Raw genomic sequence first — 19440 nt, 5'->3', positions numbered from 1 at the left:
TACTCAGTACTTGGTTTGGGCCCCTTTGCATTAATTACTGCCTCAATGCGGCGTGGCATGGATGCTATCAGCCTGTGGCACTGCTGAGGTGTTATGGAAGACCAAGATGCTTCAATAGCGGCCTTCAGCTCTTCTGCATTGTTTGGTCTCATGTCTCTCATCTTTCTCTTGGCAATGCCCCATAGATTCTCTATGGGGTTCAGGTCAGGCGAGATTGCTGGCCAATCAAGCACAGTAATACCATGGTCATTGAACCAGGTTTTGGTACTTTTGGCAGTGTGGGCAGGTGCCAAGTCCTGCTGGAAAATGAAGTCAGCATCTCCATAAAGCTTGTCTGCTGAAGGAAGCATGAAGTGCTCTAAAATGTCCCGGTAGACGGCTGCGTTGACTCTGGACTTAATAAAGCACAGTGGACCAACACCAGCCGATGACATGGCTCCCCAAACCAACACAGACTGTGGAAACTTCACACTGGACTTCAAGCATCTTGGATTGTGTGCCTCTCCATTCTTCCTCCAGACTCTGGGACCTTGGTTTCCAAATGAGATGCAAAATTTGTTCTCATCAGAAAAGAGGACTTTGGACCACTGAGCAACAGACCAGTTCTTTTTTTCTTTAGCCCAGGTAAGACGTTTGACATTTGAAGCCCATGTCCAGGACCCGTCTGTGTGTGGTGGCTCTTGATGCAGTAACTCCAGCCTCAGTCCACTCCTTGTGAAGCTCCCCACACATTTGAATGGCCTTTTCCTGACAATCCTCTCCAGGCTACGGTCATCCCTGCTGCTTGTGCACCTTTTTCTTCCACACTTTTCCCTTCCACTTAACTTTCTATTAATGTGCTTTGATACAGCACTTTGAGAACATCCAACTTCTTTTGCATTTACCTTTTGAGGCTTTCCCTCCTTGTGGAGGGTGTCAATGATGGTTTTCTGCACAACTGTCAGGTCAGCAGTCTTCCCCATGATTGTGAATTCAACTGAACCAGACTGAGACCATTTAAAGGCTCAGGAACCCTTTGCAGGTGTTTTGGATTAATTAGCTGATTAGAGTGTGACACTTTGAGCCACAATACTGAACCTTTTCACAATATTCTAATTTTCTGAGATTCTAAATTTGGGGTTTTCATAAGCTGTAAGCCATAATCATCAAAATTATATCAAATAAAGGCTTGAAATATCTTACTTTGCTTGTAATGAGTCTATATAATATATTAGTTTCACCTTTTAAGTTGAATTACTGAAATTAATGAACTTTTGCACGATATTCTAATTTTTCGAGTTTCACCTGTATACATATTAGCTACCTCTGTATTTACTGCTTGCCAGCTATTTGCCACCTAGCTAGGTGCGCAAGCTACCTAATTTAGTAAAAATATATTGAGGGATGTAGCTAATGTAGTGTTAACTTTGTGAGAGATTGAGGGGACAGGGCATGTAGTGACAAATTGTTGTTCCCAAGTTAAGTTTTTGCTTGTGATAAACAATGACGAGACAGGCCACATTAAGCTATGTATATAATGTATATAAAGTTACATTACATCAACATTAGCTAATGTAAGCTCCAACATAAACGCTACACACAGCAGTAACACTCCCTCACTTGGGTGAGAGCTAGAGATGTAACAGCAGAGAATGGAGACTGAGAAATGTATCCACTTATATGAACATTTTCAATTTTAAATAGGCTGATTTTGCTTATGTTTGGCATGCTTTGTTCTATTTTCTAGATTTAGCTATGTGGTTAGCAAATTGTACACATTTATAGTTTTTGGTTCAAAAACAACCAAACACTTAACTATATTGTTTAAGAAAAGTCAAAGCAAAGTGAAGACTTAAGAAGTGAATACTTGTTTGATATATTCTGTACTTAATGATAGTTTCTAGGGGAAGAGTCAGATGCAATACTTGCACAAAAATTTTACTGCTTTAGGTGGATGGTAAAACTTGGAAAAGGAGTGTTGAATAAACACTAAACCTTAGAGTTTGTTTGTATTAGTTTGCTCATAGAAAACAATGGAAAATTCACACACATAAAATTCACCTCAGCAATGCCTTTTGATTATTTTATCAAGACATTTCTCGTGGTACACTGACACACACACACACACACACACACACACACACACACACACACAAAAGTAGATGGAGAAGTGGAGTCAGCCATACCTACGAGCTCCTCCGGATCCTTCACCACTATATGTGCATTAAGTTCCTGAAGCTCCTGGTGCAGTTCCTCCACCTTCTTGTTGGACTTCTTTAGCATGTTGTCCACATAAGCCAGGCTCTTTTTATCTGTGGTGACCTTCCTCAAGTTCTCTGCTCCTTCTTTGATCTTCAGCTCTTTGCGAATCTCTCGTTTGATCTGGTCCTTGATCTCATCCAACTTTTGTTGGACCATGGTGTCTGAGAGGTCCAGATTATTACCCAAGCCCAGCCGTTCTGAAACCATCTGAACCCGAGTATCATCCTGTGGAGCAGGAGAAAGTGAGATAGCAGAAATGTTTCAATTTAACGGATGGCGTTCAATGGCATGAAATGCACCATTGAATATAACATCATTCTCAAAATGCAATGTAAAGACAAGTTATCAGAATAATTAGTGTATTGCATTCTGAGCGTAATATTCCTCTACACTGCATTATGAGAGGAATTCACTTTCAAAGGTGGTGTGTATGCTGGTTTAGGTTATGTAATGGAATAAATATTTCTAATCAGCTTGAGGACACCCAGAAACCTTTCAAGAATAATTAAACAACTTCAGATCCACAAAAGAACAACCCAAAAGCCCAGTGGTCACAAGGGATAACAATGTTGAAACACAACATATCATCAACCATTATGCTCCTCCCCTATTTGTATTAACTACATACTAAACAATTTTTGTATTTCTGGAAAGTATTTATTTTACTTGCATTCACTTTTGAATGCAAGTAAAAGAGTTTGGTGAATACATGTTTACACATTAGCTTCCACTCAGCTGACAAGGTATGAAAGTAGCTACATGGTTAGCTAGTTAGCTATAAGCTCATTGTCACAAAGTAAAATATGTACATTGTATATTTACTTTCCAGCATTGCATCTCACCACCTAGGTAACAACATAGCTTGAAATTTGAAAACAACACTCAACAGACATAATCCACCACCGCACCATTCTCAGCTGAGCTGCAAAAAGATTATGTCGTATGAACAGGTTTATAGATCTGTAACATCTTGGGTTAAGTTAACATAAGTTTCATCACTGTGCACGCTTCCCCTAAACTCAACATGCATTTAATGAGCAGCCGAAAGCTGCATGAGAGAGAGGGAGATGCAGAAAAGCTGAATTATTCGTCCAAATTGTGGAATTACAGTTTGATACAAAGATTATTGATTTGACATGTTACATGTTAAAATTTATAAAATAGTGCAGAAATTCCACGCAATATAAACGTGGAACATGTGAGATTGAATGTGTGTGCAAAACCCACATTCATGCTGAATTTCAGGCTCTAATAAAAATAATAATAATTATTATAATAATAATGGTTATTATAACTACATTAAGAAATTACAGAAATATATGTACGGAGATCGCTACTGAATAGAGGTACAGGAAACACTGATATACAGTATCTCACAAAAGTGAGTACACCCCTCACATTTTTGTAAATATTTGATTATATCTTTTCATGTGACAATACTGAAGAAATGACACTTTGCTACAATATAATGTAGTGAGTGTACAGCTTGTATAACAGTGTACATTTGCTGTCCCCTCAAAATAACACAACCATTAATGTCTAAACCGCTGGCAACAAAAGTGAGTACACCCCTAAGTGAAAATGTCCAAATTGAGCCCAATTTGGATCTCCGCCAACAGGGAGACCGTACCGTGGAATATACATCACAGGGGTTACCGGAGTAATCGGCACCTGTGGAGCACCTATCCCAGTACAGGGCATATTAGACCCTGTAGTGGGGCTGGCTGCAAACACCTCCGCTGAGTTCGCTAACCATAGGGCTAAGGAGGAAGCACATCCAGGGTCCACGACTTTGTGAGTCCACGTTTTCGACCCTATACGCAGCTATAACATGGGCCGCCATATATTGATTGTTTTGGGTTGAATGGATCACATGACTGCGTCACAGGACAACAAATATGTGATAATTTTCAGATATCTCTGTTTTCCCTGTCCACACTACAACAAAAAGACAGCATTTTCAAATGTATAAACTTGGGAGTGCTTTTTGAACAGCTCAGTTTTCGCTGGACAAAAATGCCATCTCAGTATGGACAGTAGAACTTTGTGATATATCTAATATTAACTACATAATCAAGATAATTAAGTTGATGATGGAAAATTTACCAATATTGTGAATATCGCAATGATTTTAATGTGCTTTCATTTGGCCATTAAGTTTCACAAAGAACGCATCATTATACTAATTTCACGATCCTTCAGGGCTGCACAATTAAACAAAATTACATCTAAATGGAAAGTTGGTTATATTTGATTATTAATCCACAAAAGGCTGTGATTTAAAAACAGATAAACATGGTCTGTGTGTGATTCAGAACAAACCAGTGACGCTCTCAGATCAGTTCACGTGCATTTTGAAATCAAAGTAATGCAGGTTCAAACAATTCCAAACATTAGTAACAGTTACAAGTTATTATACAAATCTACAAACAAGGCACAGATAGGAGGAGATTACAGTGTTTCAGGAAATGCAGAACATTGTAAACTTGCCTTTTCAGTGTCGAAATAAAAGCTCCTTGTGAAGCTGAAGTAAATATGACAGCACTTTCAGTGTCAAAATAAAATCCCCCCGGAGACGATGAAGTAAACAGGACGTGATTATAATAATCAGAATAATAATGATAATTCAGCATTATATTTAAATAATCAACCTGACGTGTCCCACCGTAATAATTTAGTATTATGCAATGTTCAACTAGGGTTTCAAAAATAAGTCAGTGAAGTATCTTTACAGTAAAAACATTTAAATAATGCTTTTTATTAAGCTACTATGTATCATTGTGTTAAATATAAAGAGCATATCAATTAAAATATTTTAATTTCATTCTACATTTTGCTTATATAATGAAAAATGAATTATTTGATTTTTATTTAATGTCTTTAAAATATTTAATCTACTTGGCTACAAAAGCTGTTTGATGAAATGATGGTTCCTCTGATTAAAAAAAAATCTAACACTTTTGAGCCATTTTAGAACAAATCCACAATTATCGAGATACATACTGAAAATCGTCAATAGGCTGAGAAATATCTGAAGAGACCAAGAAGCAAATGCACAACTGAACTTGAGTCTGGTGCTATAACAATGTGCTTTGTAGCGCAAAATCCTAAAGTCTCTAAAAAAAAATGGAAAATGAATATGTCTGTATCATGAAGATTCGACAACACAGTAACTAAGGATCTAGCCTAATACGTCACTATACTCATATGCTATTATTACATGAATTTATTTCAGGTTTTCGTGTAATCTCATAAATTGATACATTTACATGCACATCCCCGCCAGTGGAACTCTACCACTGCGGTGGATGTCACGTTGATCCTAGCACCCCTACCATCAAGCTTTCTACTGGTAAGGTCAAAACATAATACATCAAAAACAAGTTCATCTGAGAACCTTTTCACTTAAGGTCAGTTCAGTGCACAGCAATAAAACTACGACATGGCCTGTAGTTCACACAAACATGTCTGCATGTTGTATGAAGAGACCCCTTCTGAGGAAGATTTATAGACATACAGCAAAAAACAGGGTTTGGCATTCAGAATGTGTTATCAGCAGGGTGGGATCAGCACACACAGATTCCAACTGCTTCAAATCAGCTAAATGTGGCAACACAGAGCTAAAAAATCCAAGCTGTGTGATTTAAACTGAAGGCTTCTGAAAAGAAAGGTTAGCATAAACTTCTGGAAGGTCACCACAAGCTTTTGTGCTACAAACCATAAATTCTAAAGCAACAGTCCATATCCTGATGAAATAACATCAATGCATTGCTTAGGCCAATATAACAAATAAGGCCAGTAAAATGGATATATGGCATAATAACCATGCAAACAATCCATAACTGGTTTCTTACCAAATTATTAATGATTTCAGCTGCACACATTTTGATAGCAAAAAAATTTAAAATTAAATCTTGATAGTACAAACTCTTTTTCAAACAATCCTAGGCATCTGGACTTATTCTGAAACATACCAACATGTCTACTCTAAAAGGTAAAGCAGCCCAAAAAACAAGCGCATGAAATCAGTAAGATCAGCGGCAGGTCCCACTGCAGTTAAGCCTGATGTTGGATAAGCGTTGGGTTAACCTTCTCATGGTGGCTATAATGTGGTTCTTGCTCTCGGTTGGGCACTTGGTAAGTTGTGCGTGGATGCCGCGGAGAATAGCGTGAGCCTCCACATAAACTAGGTCTCTGAGGTTATGCGCTCAACAAGCCACGTGATAAGATGCGCGGATTGACTGTCTCAGACACGGGCAACGGAGATTCGGCCTCCGCCACCCGGATTGAGGCAAGTCACTACACCACAACGAGGACTTAGAGTGTATTGGGAATTGGGCATGCCAAATTGGGGAGAAAAATAAATAGAAACAAGATAGAAAGCCAAAGAAAAGGACGCCAGCTGATAACCCATTCATCGGAAGTTTATAAACAATATATATAGTTGAGAAGATAAGTTTGCATTTCCTTTTGTCTCATAATTGTTCACACACCTTTCATATTTTATAAATATATAAGAGATCAAATATTTTTTTGTTTAGTACTGCTCTTCAGAATCTACATTAGATATTGCCTAGACACAGAAACTACAAGAGGTGAAATTGAATGAAATCCCAGATGCAGTTTATTGTGCTACGCCAATCCCAATCAATAATTGCCAGAAGAAGAAAAAACTGGTAAACAATACATGACTTTTAATTATAAAGACCAAAATACATATGGGTCTCTTATTTTGAAATGTCTGCACTCCCAGTTGCAAGATCACTGATGGCTGATTCGCTGAGAAATTTAATCTGATCCAAACTGCTAACCTGAGATCAAACCCTCTGTTCTTTTCAGGTGCTGAAAAGAACCGGTTCAAAACATGAATTTGTTTATGACTCTCTCGCGCTGGGTTTTTTGTTGCGTGTAGTGCAGAAAGCTAGTGAAAAACAAGACAGGTGAAAAGCGGCATGAGACATTATTGTCGCTATCAATTATTTTTAGTCGCATTTGCGACCATTTTAGTCGCAGTCGGGAGCCCATACTGATTTTAAATTCTCAAATTCTCTCATATAATTAAAGAGCAGACCTCATAAGTAGTCCTGTTTCTCTTTAAAACTAATAGTTTAAATGTGGCCACATTAGGAAGTGGTTTGTTTTCGTTAGAATGTTTAGGAGGACAAGCTAATATAAGAAAAGCACAGGAGTCAAATCTCATCAATCCCTCCCTTGAGTCGCTTTATTATTTTTATTCAAAAGTCTCATGGAGTCAGGATTTCATCCATTAATTAATGGGGAGGGAGTGAAAGATGACTCATACACAGGTAAATTAAATGTAAACTCTGTTTTATGAGCCAAGAGTCTAGCGTGGATGGAAAACATCCCTGCTCAGATTTCTGATATAGAGCAGTCAGAGACAGTGAAACTTCTGTGTGCAGTCTGTTGAGAGTTGTGTAAAAGCTTTGGCTGAACACAGAGTATTCTGGCTAACAGAGAATCCAGAAACTGATACTCCTCGATCAGGGATTGTATGTATTTTTTTATTTAGCCTTAAAAATATACCTTTTTGGTGACTAATATATATATATATATATATATATATATACACACACATACTAGGGCTGTCGATTTAATGCGTTAATTCAGAGCGATTAATTTTATTAAAAATAATGCGTTAAAAAATGTACGCAATTAATTGCAATGCCCCCGGACCGTAATAAATGCAAGCTTGTAGTACTACCCGTTTTCTCCAGAGGGCAGTAAGTGAAACTTCAGCTGTATGGCAATGCGCAGTTTATACAGTGAACAAAACAACCCTTCAGCAGACAGTACAACACAAACATTCATTATGTTCTTGCATTCAAAACACTTGGAGAGCAAATTTGAACTAAGGTATCTCAAGATGTGTTCTAACAATTAAACTATATTTAACTTGACACAGTGACCTAAACATTTTATGTTTATGGCGCAACGCACCCGAGACGCTACACAAGCATGTCTGACGCAGGTGTACATTGACGGGCCCTTAAACAAACCCTCATAATAAATCTTGAACTGATTGACAAATTCACTTGTGAAATGGATTGCTGTGAACTGTATGCCAATGATTGACTTATGTTATAATATGGTAGTAAACAATACATTGTATTCTAAAGCCGATTTTGTATTGTCTTATTAATGATTAACTCTTCTGCCAGAAGAATGTAATGCATTTATTTATCTGAATAAATATATATATATATATATATATATATATATATATATATATATATATATATATATATATATACACACACACACACACAATTTTAAAATATTAAAAGATAACTATGTATAATTATTTCATCATTATATTTAGAATTATTGTTATACGAGGGGCTGTCTCAGCAAATATTTGTATATGCGATTAATTAATCGGGACACTGTGTAATTAATTCTATTCAAATGTTTAATCGATAGACAGCCCTAATATATACACAAGATATAATTGAAAGGTTAATAAAGGTGTTATTTAATCATTCCTGAGGAAACATCCTCAGTGTGATCTCTTCTCTCTCGCAATAGCAACAGGTAAGCAAGCTTGACGGAGTTACCAAAAAGAGCGAGTCTTAGCAGAGGGTCAGCTCCACACTAGAATTCCAAATGCTGACCGACATTTTGACAGATAAAAACACAGAAAAACTAGAAAGAAAACCATTTAGAAGGCATGAAATAGAACTAGCGCATCAGTTTTCATTTTAACAGTCTTCACATTGCTTAACTCTCTCTCTGAACCCACACTGTATGTGAGAGTGTGAGATATAGTGTCAAGTGACCATGAAAAAGGCACTTTTACATTCAAACATAACGTAAAAATAACTAATGATCGATAAGTGCTGTCAGTTGATAATACTTTTTAATCGTGATTAATTGCATATTTCTTTGTAATTAATAAATTCACTTTTCAATCATGTGAAAAGTGCTGAAATTTGACACTATTTATATACTTATTTTTTTGTGGTTGACCGATATATTGCAGAGGCAGATAAATCGGCCGATATTCTGACTTTTTGAATTATCAGTATCTGCCGATATATTTTCCATTTTGGCCGATTTTTTTTCTTGAGGGCACTGAAAATCTCCAGATTGCATGTGAAGCATCTGAGACATGTAAACAACCAGTCACGGTTCGGTTTGTTGTTGCATGCCATCGAGCATTACTACAAAAATTGACCGGTGTGCAACACCCTCATTTAAATGGTCTGTATGTCAGAGCCGCAAGAGATGCATTTAAGCTCATAAAGATAAAGTGCACACCTTCACTCTCCCTCTCTCCTCAACAGTTCCCTGTAACTTTTCAATAAAATAAACAAATATCAATAAAACTTATATTATATACCATCTGCAAATATGCAGATATCTCGTTTAAAAAGATTTCTTCCCATCGAGCACTCATCTACTATATTCCTATGAAGCGTATATTCTATCAGCCAGATTTAAAAACTTCAGGATCAGGATCAAAAGTCTCTCTCATTCACAAATCATGATGGTCCGTCTGTAACAATAAAAGTAGGCAATCCAGGCCATTTAACTGTCAGGAGATTGAGGCTCGCAGTGGATCCAAATGAGCGCCTGAGTACAACTTCAAGGCTGCGCCCGCAACCAGGAAAATGCTGCCTCCGGAGGCTGTATACGGAGGTAGGATGAAGTAAAGGTGCTTTTCAAACTGTTCAGAGTCCAGTTTCCTTAAGAATTCCATTCATTCAAAACAGTCAGTTAAGCCATTAACTGATTAGGCAGCAAGGTAGCATGTCAACTGTCTCAGTTTTTGGATTTTTCGGATGCTGCCCAAGGTAAAAGAACGTCACAAGTAAATTTCTTATTCACTAACACTGTATGTGCAATTGGTTTGATTCAATGTTTTTTGGAGTAAATATAATTGCTAACGTGGACATACAATGCATGGTTGCTGGACTACTGTGAGTACTGTTATTTCCTTCTTCCTAATATAATAATTTCTTCACATGTCAAAATCTAATGACTAAACAGAAATCAGAAGAAATTGCTATCTATCATTTAAAATACAATATTATTTTTACTTTTGTGTGCAATTGAGTAAATATAGTGCTAAATTTTAAATAAATAGTTTATTATTTATTTTTTTTAGCAATTTAATGTTTGTTATTTACTATATTAAATTGAGAGACATATCGGCATTGTAGTGGCCACCCTGCTCTCTGTATATCTGCATCAGCAATTAAAAACCCACATTGGTCGACCACTACTAATGTTCTTGTCAAAATTCATTTATTTCCTTTTTAGGAAAGGAAACAAAACAATATGTAGCAATATAATGCTTTATTTTAAAAACTTTATCCAAGCAATATCTTCCACAGTATAAAAGGTAGAAATCCACTAAAATATCACCAATTCAAGTAACATTAAATGTTTCCCAAAGTCTAAGGGAGTTTGACTAATTGAAAGAACTAGTTCCCACATAGGTTGCATATTCAATGCAATGGACATTAAATCTCATCATCCACATCCACATCATCAACAATATGAATCTGCTGGTACACTGTGGCTATCTGCTTTGTTAAAGCAGTCGTGAAGCTGCATTCATGATTCGGGACAGTGCGCTAATTTGAACTCACCATGAAAAGCACTTGCAAACAAACACGTCTCATTCTGCGTTTTGGTAAATGTTAAGAGTTGATGTGCTTCTGTGGTAATTAAAATGCACTTTACAAAGGCTAAAAAAATCCTTGATTTCTATCACTAGTTCAATCTGGGCTTGTTTTGTAATGCTTAGAGCTCTTTTCTCCATCTTTTTATCACTGACAGAAAGCATAACACTCAACTAGCGTGTTAAGACTGTCTATAAGACATTCTATAAGAGGTGTTATGCTGTTTTATGCCAAGGTTTTAGGCTCTGTTTGGCAGATGAGCTCTGGCACTGTGGCATGTGTGTCAGTGTAATGACTATTGGTGGACACATTACAATGGTTCCGCCTTTCACACCAGTGTTTATGCTGTATTATTGGTAAATGTGTTAATCGCAATTAACAACAATGAATGCATGAAAGCTTTTTAAATTAACAGCATGCGCATGAGTTAATTCAGACAGCTCCGAATACAGAGTATGACAGAAATTTTACAACTCCGATCTGTTCATATTTTAACTCGTTTATCGCCAACCCCTAACTAAAATGCACAATTATTAACAATAACTGAACAGGGCTAACAATATGCAAAATTATAAACATGACATATGATGATATTAAGAGCCCTTATTTCAGTAAGAAAATTTACAATTTGTAAAAGCATACATTTTGTAAATGGAATAAATGATTCACTTCACAAAACTAGGGATGTGCATGGATAGTCAATGGATAATTCAGTTATTCCACATATGCAACAGAGGTCTGCAAACTGAACCAAGCAAAAAGTTGGGTTTTGGGCCAGGTTAGGGACAGTTTTTCAAGTTTATGGCAAGTTAGGGGCTGTTCACACATGTTTATTGTGTGCGTCTGCACTGTTTATCTATGTAAACGCGCTGGACGGACATCTTTGACTGCTGCACCGCATCTCACTTTAGTTTTTTTTCTGTGTCGTGTGCAGGACCACCGCATTTTTTATAATTTTTAAAAGCATATTTCTAGAGACCTGCATTCAGTTTCATCTGTTGTACTACGACTAGCTTTTTTTTTAGCACAGCTGTCATAAAGATGGACATCATTAAGTTGTTCACATTGCAAAGAGGACTTTGTGACTGTTACATCAGATTCCAGATTGTTTTTCACCCAGCACTTGATAAACATTAAGTACATTTTTTCCCATTTTGCTATGGTGTGCACACTTGAATACAATAATGAGACAAGCTTAATGTTAAATCGTTTAAAAATCAAAGCATCCCGAAGAGACAAGCAGATTAACTCTTGTCTAACTCAAATGTGAACTTGACCGTGCAGAGCACTTATCAGGCTTGGCAATAAATTATGTATTTTACATTTGTTAAAATACTATGTTAATGACAGCTTGACTATTTTTGTATGACTTTAATGTAAGTGCTTTTATCATTTGAAAATCTAGCTTATGTATTGTGCTTTTTAGGCTAAAATCTCACTTCACCGAATATTACAAATGTTACCATGCACATCTCTACACAAAACACTTTGTGGTTGACACAACGTTTATTCTCCTTGCAAGTCAACTCGTTTTTCTGCAATCTGGTTCATATTTCCTTATAACTTAAACAGTTCGGATGACATAGGCATGTCACACAACCTGTCCATGTTGGCATCTGCTCATTTTGGTTAGCTTCTACCAAGTGACAGATACATTTGCACTAAAATACCATATTTTGTGTTTTATTGGTCCAACAGCCTTTGATGTCAACAACAAAACAAATGGGAAGCATTTTAAAAGTTGATGAGCCTACTTTTTACCAGGGCTGAAATTATTAGTTGACATAATCGACAACGTCGACAATAAAAAAAAATTGTAGACAAACATTTTTGTCGTTTGATCTCATTTAACTTGTGGACAAATTAAATTCTAATGATGATGTGCAAGAGCAGCACAGAAGCTTGCGCCTGTTTGAGGAGAGGAAGAATTACACAGCTCACAGTCCAGATGCACTCTAAACATTCCAAACAGCTTCAGATGATGTAGATCACAAAGTATGAGGAAATTATAATGCAAAAACAAATAAGTAAATACTGAAGCACTCTCATTGTGGAATAAGTGGAGCAGGAGCTCTTTAAAGAAAACATCTTGGCATTACATCTTAAATACAATTTTATTTAATGCGTTATAGCTTTATTAAAGTTCAAATAATACGGAAGCAGATCATGTAAATAATTACTAACTCCGAAACAGTAATTTCTTAGTGTGGTCAGTGCCCAAAGTGTCCCGATCTAAGGGGGAGAGAACTGCACCCAGCTGACGCACACTCAGTCACAGGGACGCTCATCCCTCGAGCGTGCATGCTTAATGCAGCTAGATTATAACGTGATGGTTTGCGACTTATTGAATCATAATATATGTCACTGTGCATTTTTTATCATGAAGAAAATTGGCAATACACAGTTTTATTAATAAGAGAGAGTTTGTTTTTTGTGAGTTAAAGAAAGTGAACAGAAAGGTGAGAGAGGTTTTTGATTTGTTTTTGTTTTGGCTTGTGTTTCCCAATCTAAAACTCCTTTAAAACAACATATATTTTCTTTAGCAGCTATACTGCAGAATAAAAAAAAATTATCTGAGAATGTTGAATATAATATTACAAATTTTAATATTTTTAAATATCTAAAAATCCTAATAAAAAAGATGCATTCACATGCGAAGCATCATAAAATATATTTAGACTTGCTTTTATAGAATAGAAGTATATTTTGTCTTTACTGCACTTACAGAAGTTTAAAACACTTTTATACAAAATACAATGTATTTATGTATACATTCTCTTAAAACAAGTCTAATATCGTATATGTTGCCTCTCAAATAAATGTATCTTGTTTTAAGGATTTTAGACAATTTTAATGGAAAACAAGACAAAACACTTGATTACAAGAGGATTTTTGCAGTAAATGTCTTTGCTTTCTTTTCTTGAATTGTTTCCCCCTTTAATTCGGTAAATTTCATTTAGAGGTATTTTTAAGAGATGATTTTGTCATCTTTATTGTTTAGTAGCTACGTTTAATACAACCTTTTATCTTGGGGCACAAGCTGAATAGTCGGTTAAGAGCTACGGATTAATCCATCTAATAATTGTTAGATTAATCGATTATTAAAATTATAATTAGTTGCAGCCCCACTTATTCCTAAAAACAATTATATGGTTAGCTGCATTTTATATATTGCATTTAACATTGTTTTTACCTTTTGTCTATGAACATATCAGAACAGAACTGCAACTAGGGCTGCCACCTAATAGTCAACAAAACGTTAGTCAATGAGAAGAGTTTTAGTCGACCAAGTTTTCATTGGTCGGTTGGTCGCAGAAATAGAAAAAACTCCACAGAAAGTGGTGAAGTCACGCATTCAGTGACCGACAGACATGATTGTGTACATGGTTGGTCCATGCGGAAATTAATTATGTTGGGCAAGAAATCCAAAAACTGGGATCATTTTGAGAGGGTAAAGGATAACCCCAAGATGGTGACATGCAAATTTCTGGGGTAACCATAGTTTAAATGTATTTAGCTAAGGTGTATGAAAACTTCTGATTTCAAATGTTTGAAAGAAGAGACAGCCTAAGACTTTTGGTTGTGCCTTTCTCCTGTAACAAAGGCCCCACCCTGTGAGAAGGTCCTGGCTGTGGGACAAGTCCACTCATCGGGAACATAGTGGCCATATTGCATAACAAACTAACTCCAAAACTGCTGACAGAAGGTTGCCATATGGCCTGCAACATTGAGGTTAAAAATACCATTATTCTGTACCAAATTTCAAACAAGACATTTTGTGAGAAATATACTGTCACTAACAATTTGTGGTCAGCCAACACATATTGCAATTACAAACTGTATATTAGGGATGGGCATGAGAACTCGGGTACTCGGACGTGGCAGCAATGATCGATCATGAAAACGATGATCGATGGTGATCATGCATGATGTGACTTTTCACTTAATTCGAAATTACAATTAAATGACAACTAAACACAAACTTGTCAAAGAGGGAGCTAATTTTAAATTTTGAGATTGATTACATTGTCATTTTCAGGGTTACATTGATTGTCAGAGACTTCTCGTAGCAACCAAACTGATATGTGACTGTAACAGTTCAAAGTTGTGTGTGGAAGTAGGACACAGGGAACTTGGGATTTCAACTCAAAGGTAAGACTTTAATTAAACAAACTAAAAATAGCTTTTCAGCATCACACTCATTAGGTCACAGTTCAACAGAGTCTCTTTCTGACTGGTAACTCTCTCTCGCCTCATCTATGGCATGGTCCATTTTTATCACTCTCCCCAGTGCTTACTGCAATCAGAAACAGGTTTTAGACATTATAATGCTCAGGCGTGTGCACCCTTACCACTTTCTCTCTCTCCGGACGAACGCTCTACCATGCCCCAGCTGCCACAGCAATGCCATCATTATGATAATCAAAATAGTGTGTAATTAACTGTGTTATGAACACCTGTCAGAGAAAATATTTAAGAAGTTTGACTCATTCATGGATATTATTTAATAAAAGTGAATGTTTGACACTGACTTTAAACTTCCCTGCCCTGGGTGCCGAAAAGTTTGCATGACGTAACACACCTGCATGTCGGCTTAATGGGAGTTGAAGATTTCCGCACAATTTTCCAAGTTAGAAGTCCGACATAATGCGTCATTCCTTTGCACTTTCAGTTGAAAGCTGGAAATTCTGACTATCCGAGTTTAACGGAATGCTTCATGACTTCATGCTTCAGGCTTTCCCCACAGGCGCGAACACTTGGGGAGACATACACACATGTTTTTCAGACATGTTATTATACAATGATCAGCCACAACATTAAAACCACCTGCCTAATATTGTGTAGGTCCTCCTCGTGCTGCCAAAACAGAGCCAACCCACATCTCAGAATAGCATTCCGAGATGCTAATTCACTCACCACAATTGTACAGAGTGGTTATCTGAGTTACTGTAAACTTTGAACCATTCTGGCCATTCTTTGTTGACTTCTCTCAACGACAAGGTATTTCCATCTGCCGAACTGCCGCTCACTGGATGTTATTTGTTTTTGGTACCATTCAGAGTAAATTTTAGAGACTGTTGTGTGTGAAAATACCAGGATATTAGCAGTTACAGAAATACTCAAACCATTCCATCTGGCACCAGAGGTGGTTATACGATTTATTTATCACTTCGTTATTTGTATTGCTTTTTTATTTAGTTTAAAGTGCTATTTGAATTTAAAAATGTCTTTAATTTTTTTGCTAAATAAATTAATAACATTTTTAAAGCAAAATCAATAAAGCTAAAATATTCACAAACTTGGGGATTGACCACATATTCGGATATTGATATTTTAAATGCAATTATCATTAAAGTGTTTTTACATATCTCCCAGCCCAAGGGAAGTTCCCGACCCCTGTGCCAAGTCCTCCATAGCACTTTGCTGGATCTCAGCTCGGCACAGTTCTCTATGAATCCACCCACTGCAAAGACCCATGAATGAGCTTGGAGCCAATGAGGTTGAGCCTCATCCTTTCAGTTTTATCTCAAAGCTTATCCTATTATGGCTTTACCATGACCCCTAGAACCCAAGACACACCTCTGACCCCCTACCTTATCTGCTCCATTGCCTTATACCTCTGTGGTTAACTCAGACTCACAGTACACATAAGCCAACAGACCTTGTGCTCCAGCACAGATTACTCAGTACATGTCTTGCCAGGGTGATTTATAGAGCTAGATTAAAGTGTATAAGGTGACTTAGTAAAAATAAGGGGAAAAGGGCAGATAAGAAAACAACAAAATGATCACTTGTCATGGAAATTTGACAAGTCCATTATAGAGAATTAGTACTACATAATGCAACAATAGACAATAGACATGAAGTCTGTAGACCGGAACATAAACTTCAGTTGTGGGAGCGGCCTTATTTAAAATATTTATGATTCACTCACATTGATTTTGCTGGCGATATAAAATTATTGTGACTATCGCAATTATTTTATAAGCTCTTTTTTTCTGATCATTGAGTTTCCTCAATACTATGTCAGACTATTGTTGGCCCCCTATATATATTTTCAAATAATTAGAAATGCATTACATTCTTCTGGCAGAAGAGTTAATCATTAATAAGACAATACAAAAAGTGGCTTTAGAATACAATGTATTGTTTACTACCATATTATTGATCGTAATCCATTCATTGGCATACAGTTCACAGCAATCCATTTCACAAGTGAATTTGTCAATCAGTTGGAGATTTATTATGAGGGCTTGTTTAAGGACCCGTCAATGAACACCTGCGTCATACATGCTGGTGTAGCGTCATAAACATAACATTTTTAGGTCACTGTGTCAAGTTAAATATAGTTTAATACTTAGAACACATATTGAGATCCCTTAGTTCGGATTTGCGCTCCATCAAGTGTTTTGAACGCAAAGAACGTAACACATGTTTGTGTTGTTCAGCTGCTCAAAGGTGTTTTTCTTCACTGTATAAACTGTGAATTGCCACGCAGTTGAAGTTTCACTTACTGCCCTCTGGAGTAAACAGGTGGTGCTACAAGCTTGCATTTCTCAGGAATCTTCCATATTACGGTCCGGGGGCATTGTGATTAATGGCGTAAATTTTTTTTAACGCGTTATTTTTAGTCACACATGACATGTCCGTAAATGATCTCTCTCTCGTCGCACCACTATCTGCCATCGGCCTTTATCCCTCTCGGAAACTTAATTAGCCTGATAAGGGACCGGGTGTGTATAATCACAACCCGGCCCCACCCTCCACCCTGCCACACACGCATATTAAAACGAAATGGTCATGGCATCTCCAGTTATTTGAAAATATACTTTTCAGACAGTCACTAAAAAAACTGGTGCGCACATACCAAGATTACTATGGTGATCTGAAGGAAGAACAGACAGACGGGCGTTGTGCACATTCTTTCAGAATTGGGCAGCGAATCTTCACAAAATTACAAAATATGATGCATTATGTTTTGATTATGCAATCTTTTGTACATTTTGTAACATACTATTTTATAACAGCCTATAATAATGAATAGATGATACACTGGAACAACAAGACCCAATGCAGCAGCCATAGATGTATCTCAGATGTATGCCCCTTGAGTACTCGAGTAATTAGTCCGAGTACTCGAGTAGACAAAATGACCAAAATGCCCATCCCTAATATCGTGAAGAAGGGAACAAAACAAATGTATTCACACACAAGATGTATTTTCATGGACAATAAAATACCCAACTGGTAGAGAATGCACAGATGAAGTAGGTTCTTTGCCAGAGAGATGTTGTCACTTTACAACTGTTGTAAAGCCACCTTTCAAAAAGTTGAACAACACACATTTTAATTGCACTTAATTTTTTTCCGGATTCATTTAAAATTTTGTTAAACTAAATAAACAAAGTGCAAAGTTTGAAATCAAGGTGTCTTGCTTTATTGTGTAGGCTTAACCCTAACCCTGCTTAATGAAAATTACCCCATAGTACCAACTAGTGTCTAACCAGCGGTAATACCAGTGTTCGTCAGTTTCCTGTGGAGTTTTTTTTTCTGCGACCAACCGACAATCAAAATTTGGTCGACCAAGACTCTTCTCCTTGACTAACGTTTGGTCTACTATTAGAGGGCAGCCCTAGTTAAGACATGCTTTGAGAGTGTCTCTGATTTAAACTTCAATAGCAAAAAAGATGTGGTAAATTTCATTCATTTCCATGAATCATTTCAGACTGTTCACTTCAATAAATGAATCAAAACTGTGATTTAACCATTTGTTTGTGTTATCACTCAAAACATTTTACAAGTATAAAACATACTTTATACATAAGTAAATTGTGGCAGGGCGGAGGGCGGGACCGGGTGCGTACGATCACGACCCGGCCCTCCGCCCTGCCACATAAATGCTCATGTTTATTAATTGATATTGCTATTTTGGGGCATATAGATAAAAGCTAAATTAGTGTGGAAAACATACCTTAAAAAATAGATTTTAACTGTACTGTAATTTTTTACAATGTTGTTTGGTAAAAAAAAAATGGTTCTGACTGGAAAAAATATGATCATATAAAGATATAATTTAAAAAGGTATAGGCAATTGCACAGCCCTAATTCAGTTCCAATGAACTGACATTGTTCAGTTTTGCCCCATTTTATGACAACACAAGCATACAAAAGCATGCGTTCCATATAAAAAATTAATAAATTAAAAAAAAAAAAAGGGTACAAAACTACTGTCAAATTAGCAAATAGCCCAAACACCTTAGCCAAATACATTTAAACTCAAATTAAATGTCAGGAAACTTCACAATTCCTGACATTTAATTGTAGAAAACGTTCCATGTCTTAAGTTAGTTAAGATCACTACTTTATTTTGATAATGTGAAATGTCAGAATAATAGTAGAGAATTTTAGCCCATTCCTCCAGACAGAACTGGTGTAACTGAGTCATGTATGTAGGCCTCCTTGCTCGCACACACTTTTTCAGTTCTGCCCACAAACGTTCTATCAGATTGAGGTCAGGGCTTTGTAATGGCCACTCCAATACCTTGACAAT

General features: G+C 36.6%; 1 protein-coding gene across 1 annotated transcript in view; it reads right to left on the bottom strand.

Moving 5' to 3' along the window:
- The window catches only part of pkn2b (protein kinase N2b), a 69704-nt gene that overhangs the window by 38376 nt on the left and 11888 nt on the right, over window positions 1–19440 (bottom strand). Inside the window, exon 2 of the mRNA XM_052130220.1 lies at window positions 2166–2466. Coding sequence (XP_051986180.1) covers window positions 2166–2466 — 301 coding nt within the window. The remainder of the gene's footprint in view (window positions 1–2165; window positions 2467–19440) is intronic.

The sequence above is a fragment of the Xyrauchen texanus genome, chromosome 7, assembly GCF_025860055.1.
Source record: "Xyrauchen texanus isolate HMW12.3.18 chromosome 7, RBS_HiC_50CHRs, whole genome shotgun sequence".
In the NCBI taxonomy this organism is placed as follows: Eukaryota; Metazoa; Chordata; class Actinopteri; order Cypriniformes; family Catostomidae; genus Xyrauchen; species Xyrauchen texanus.
Note: the sequence above shows the minus strand (reverse complement) of the source record. Positions and strands in the feature narration are given on the sequence as shown.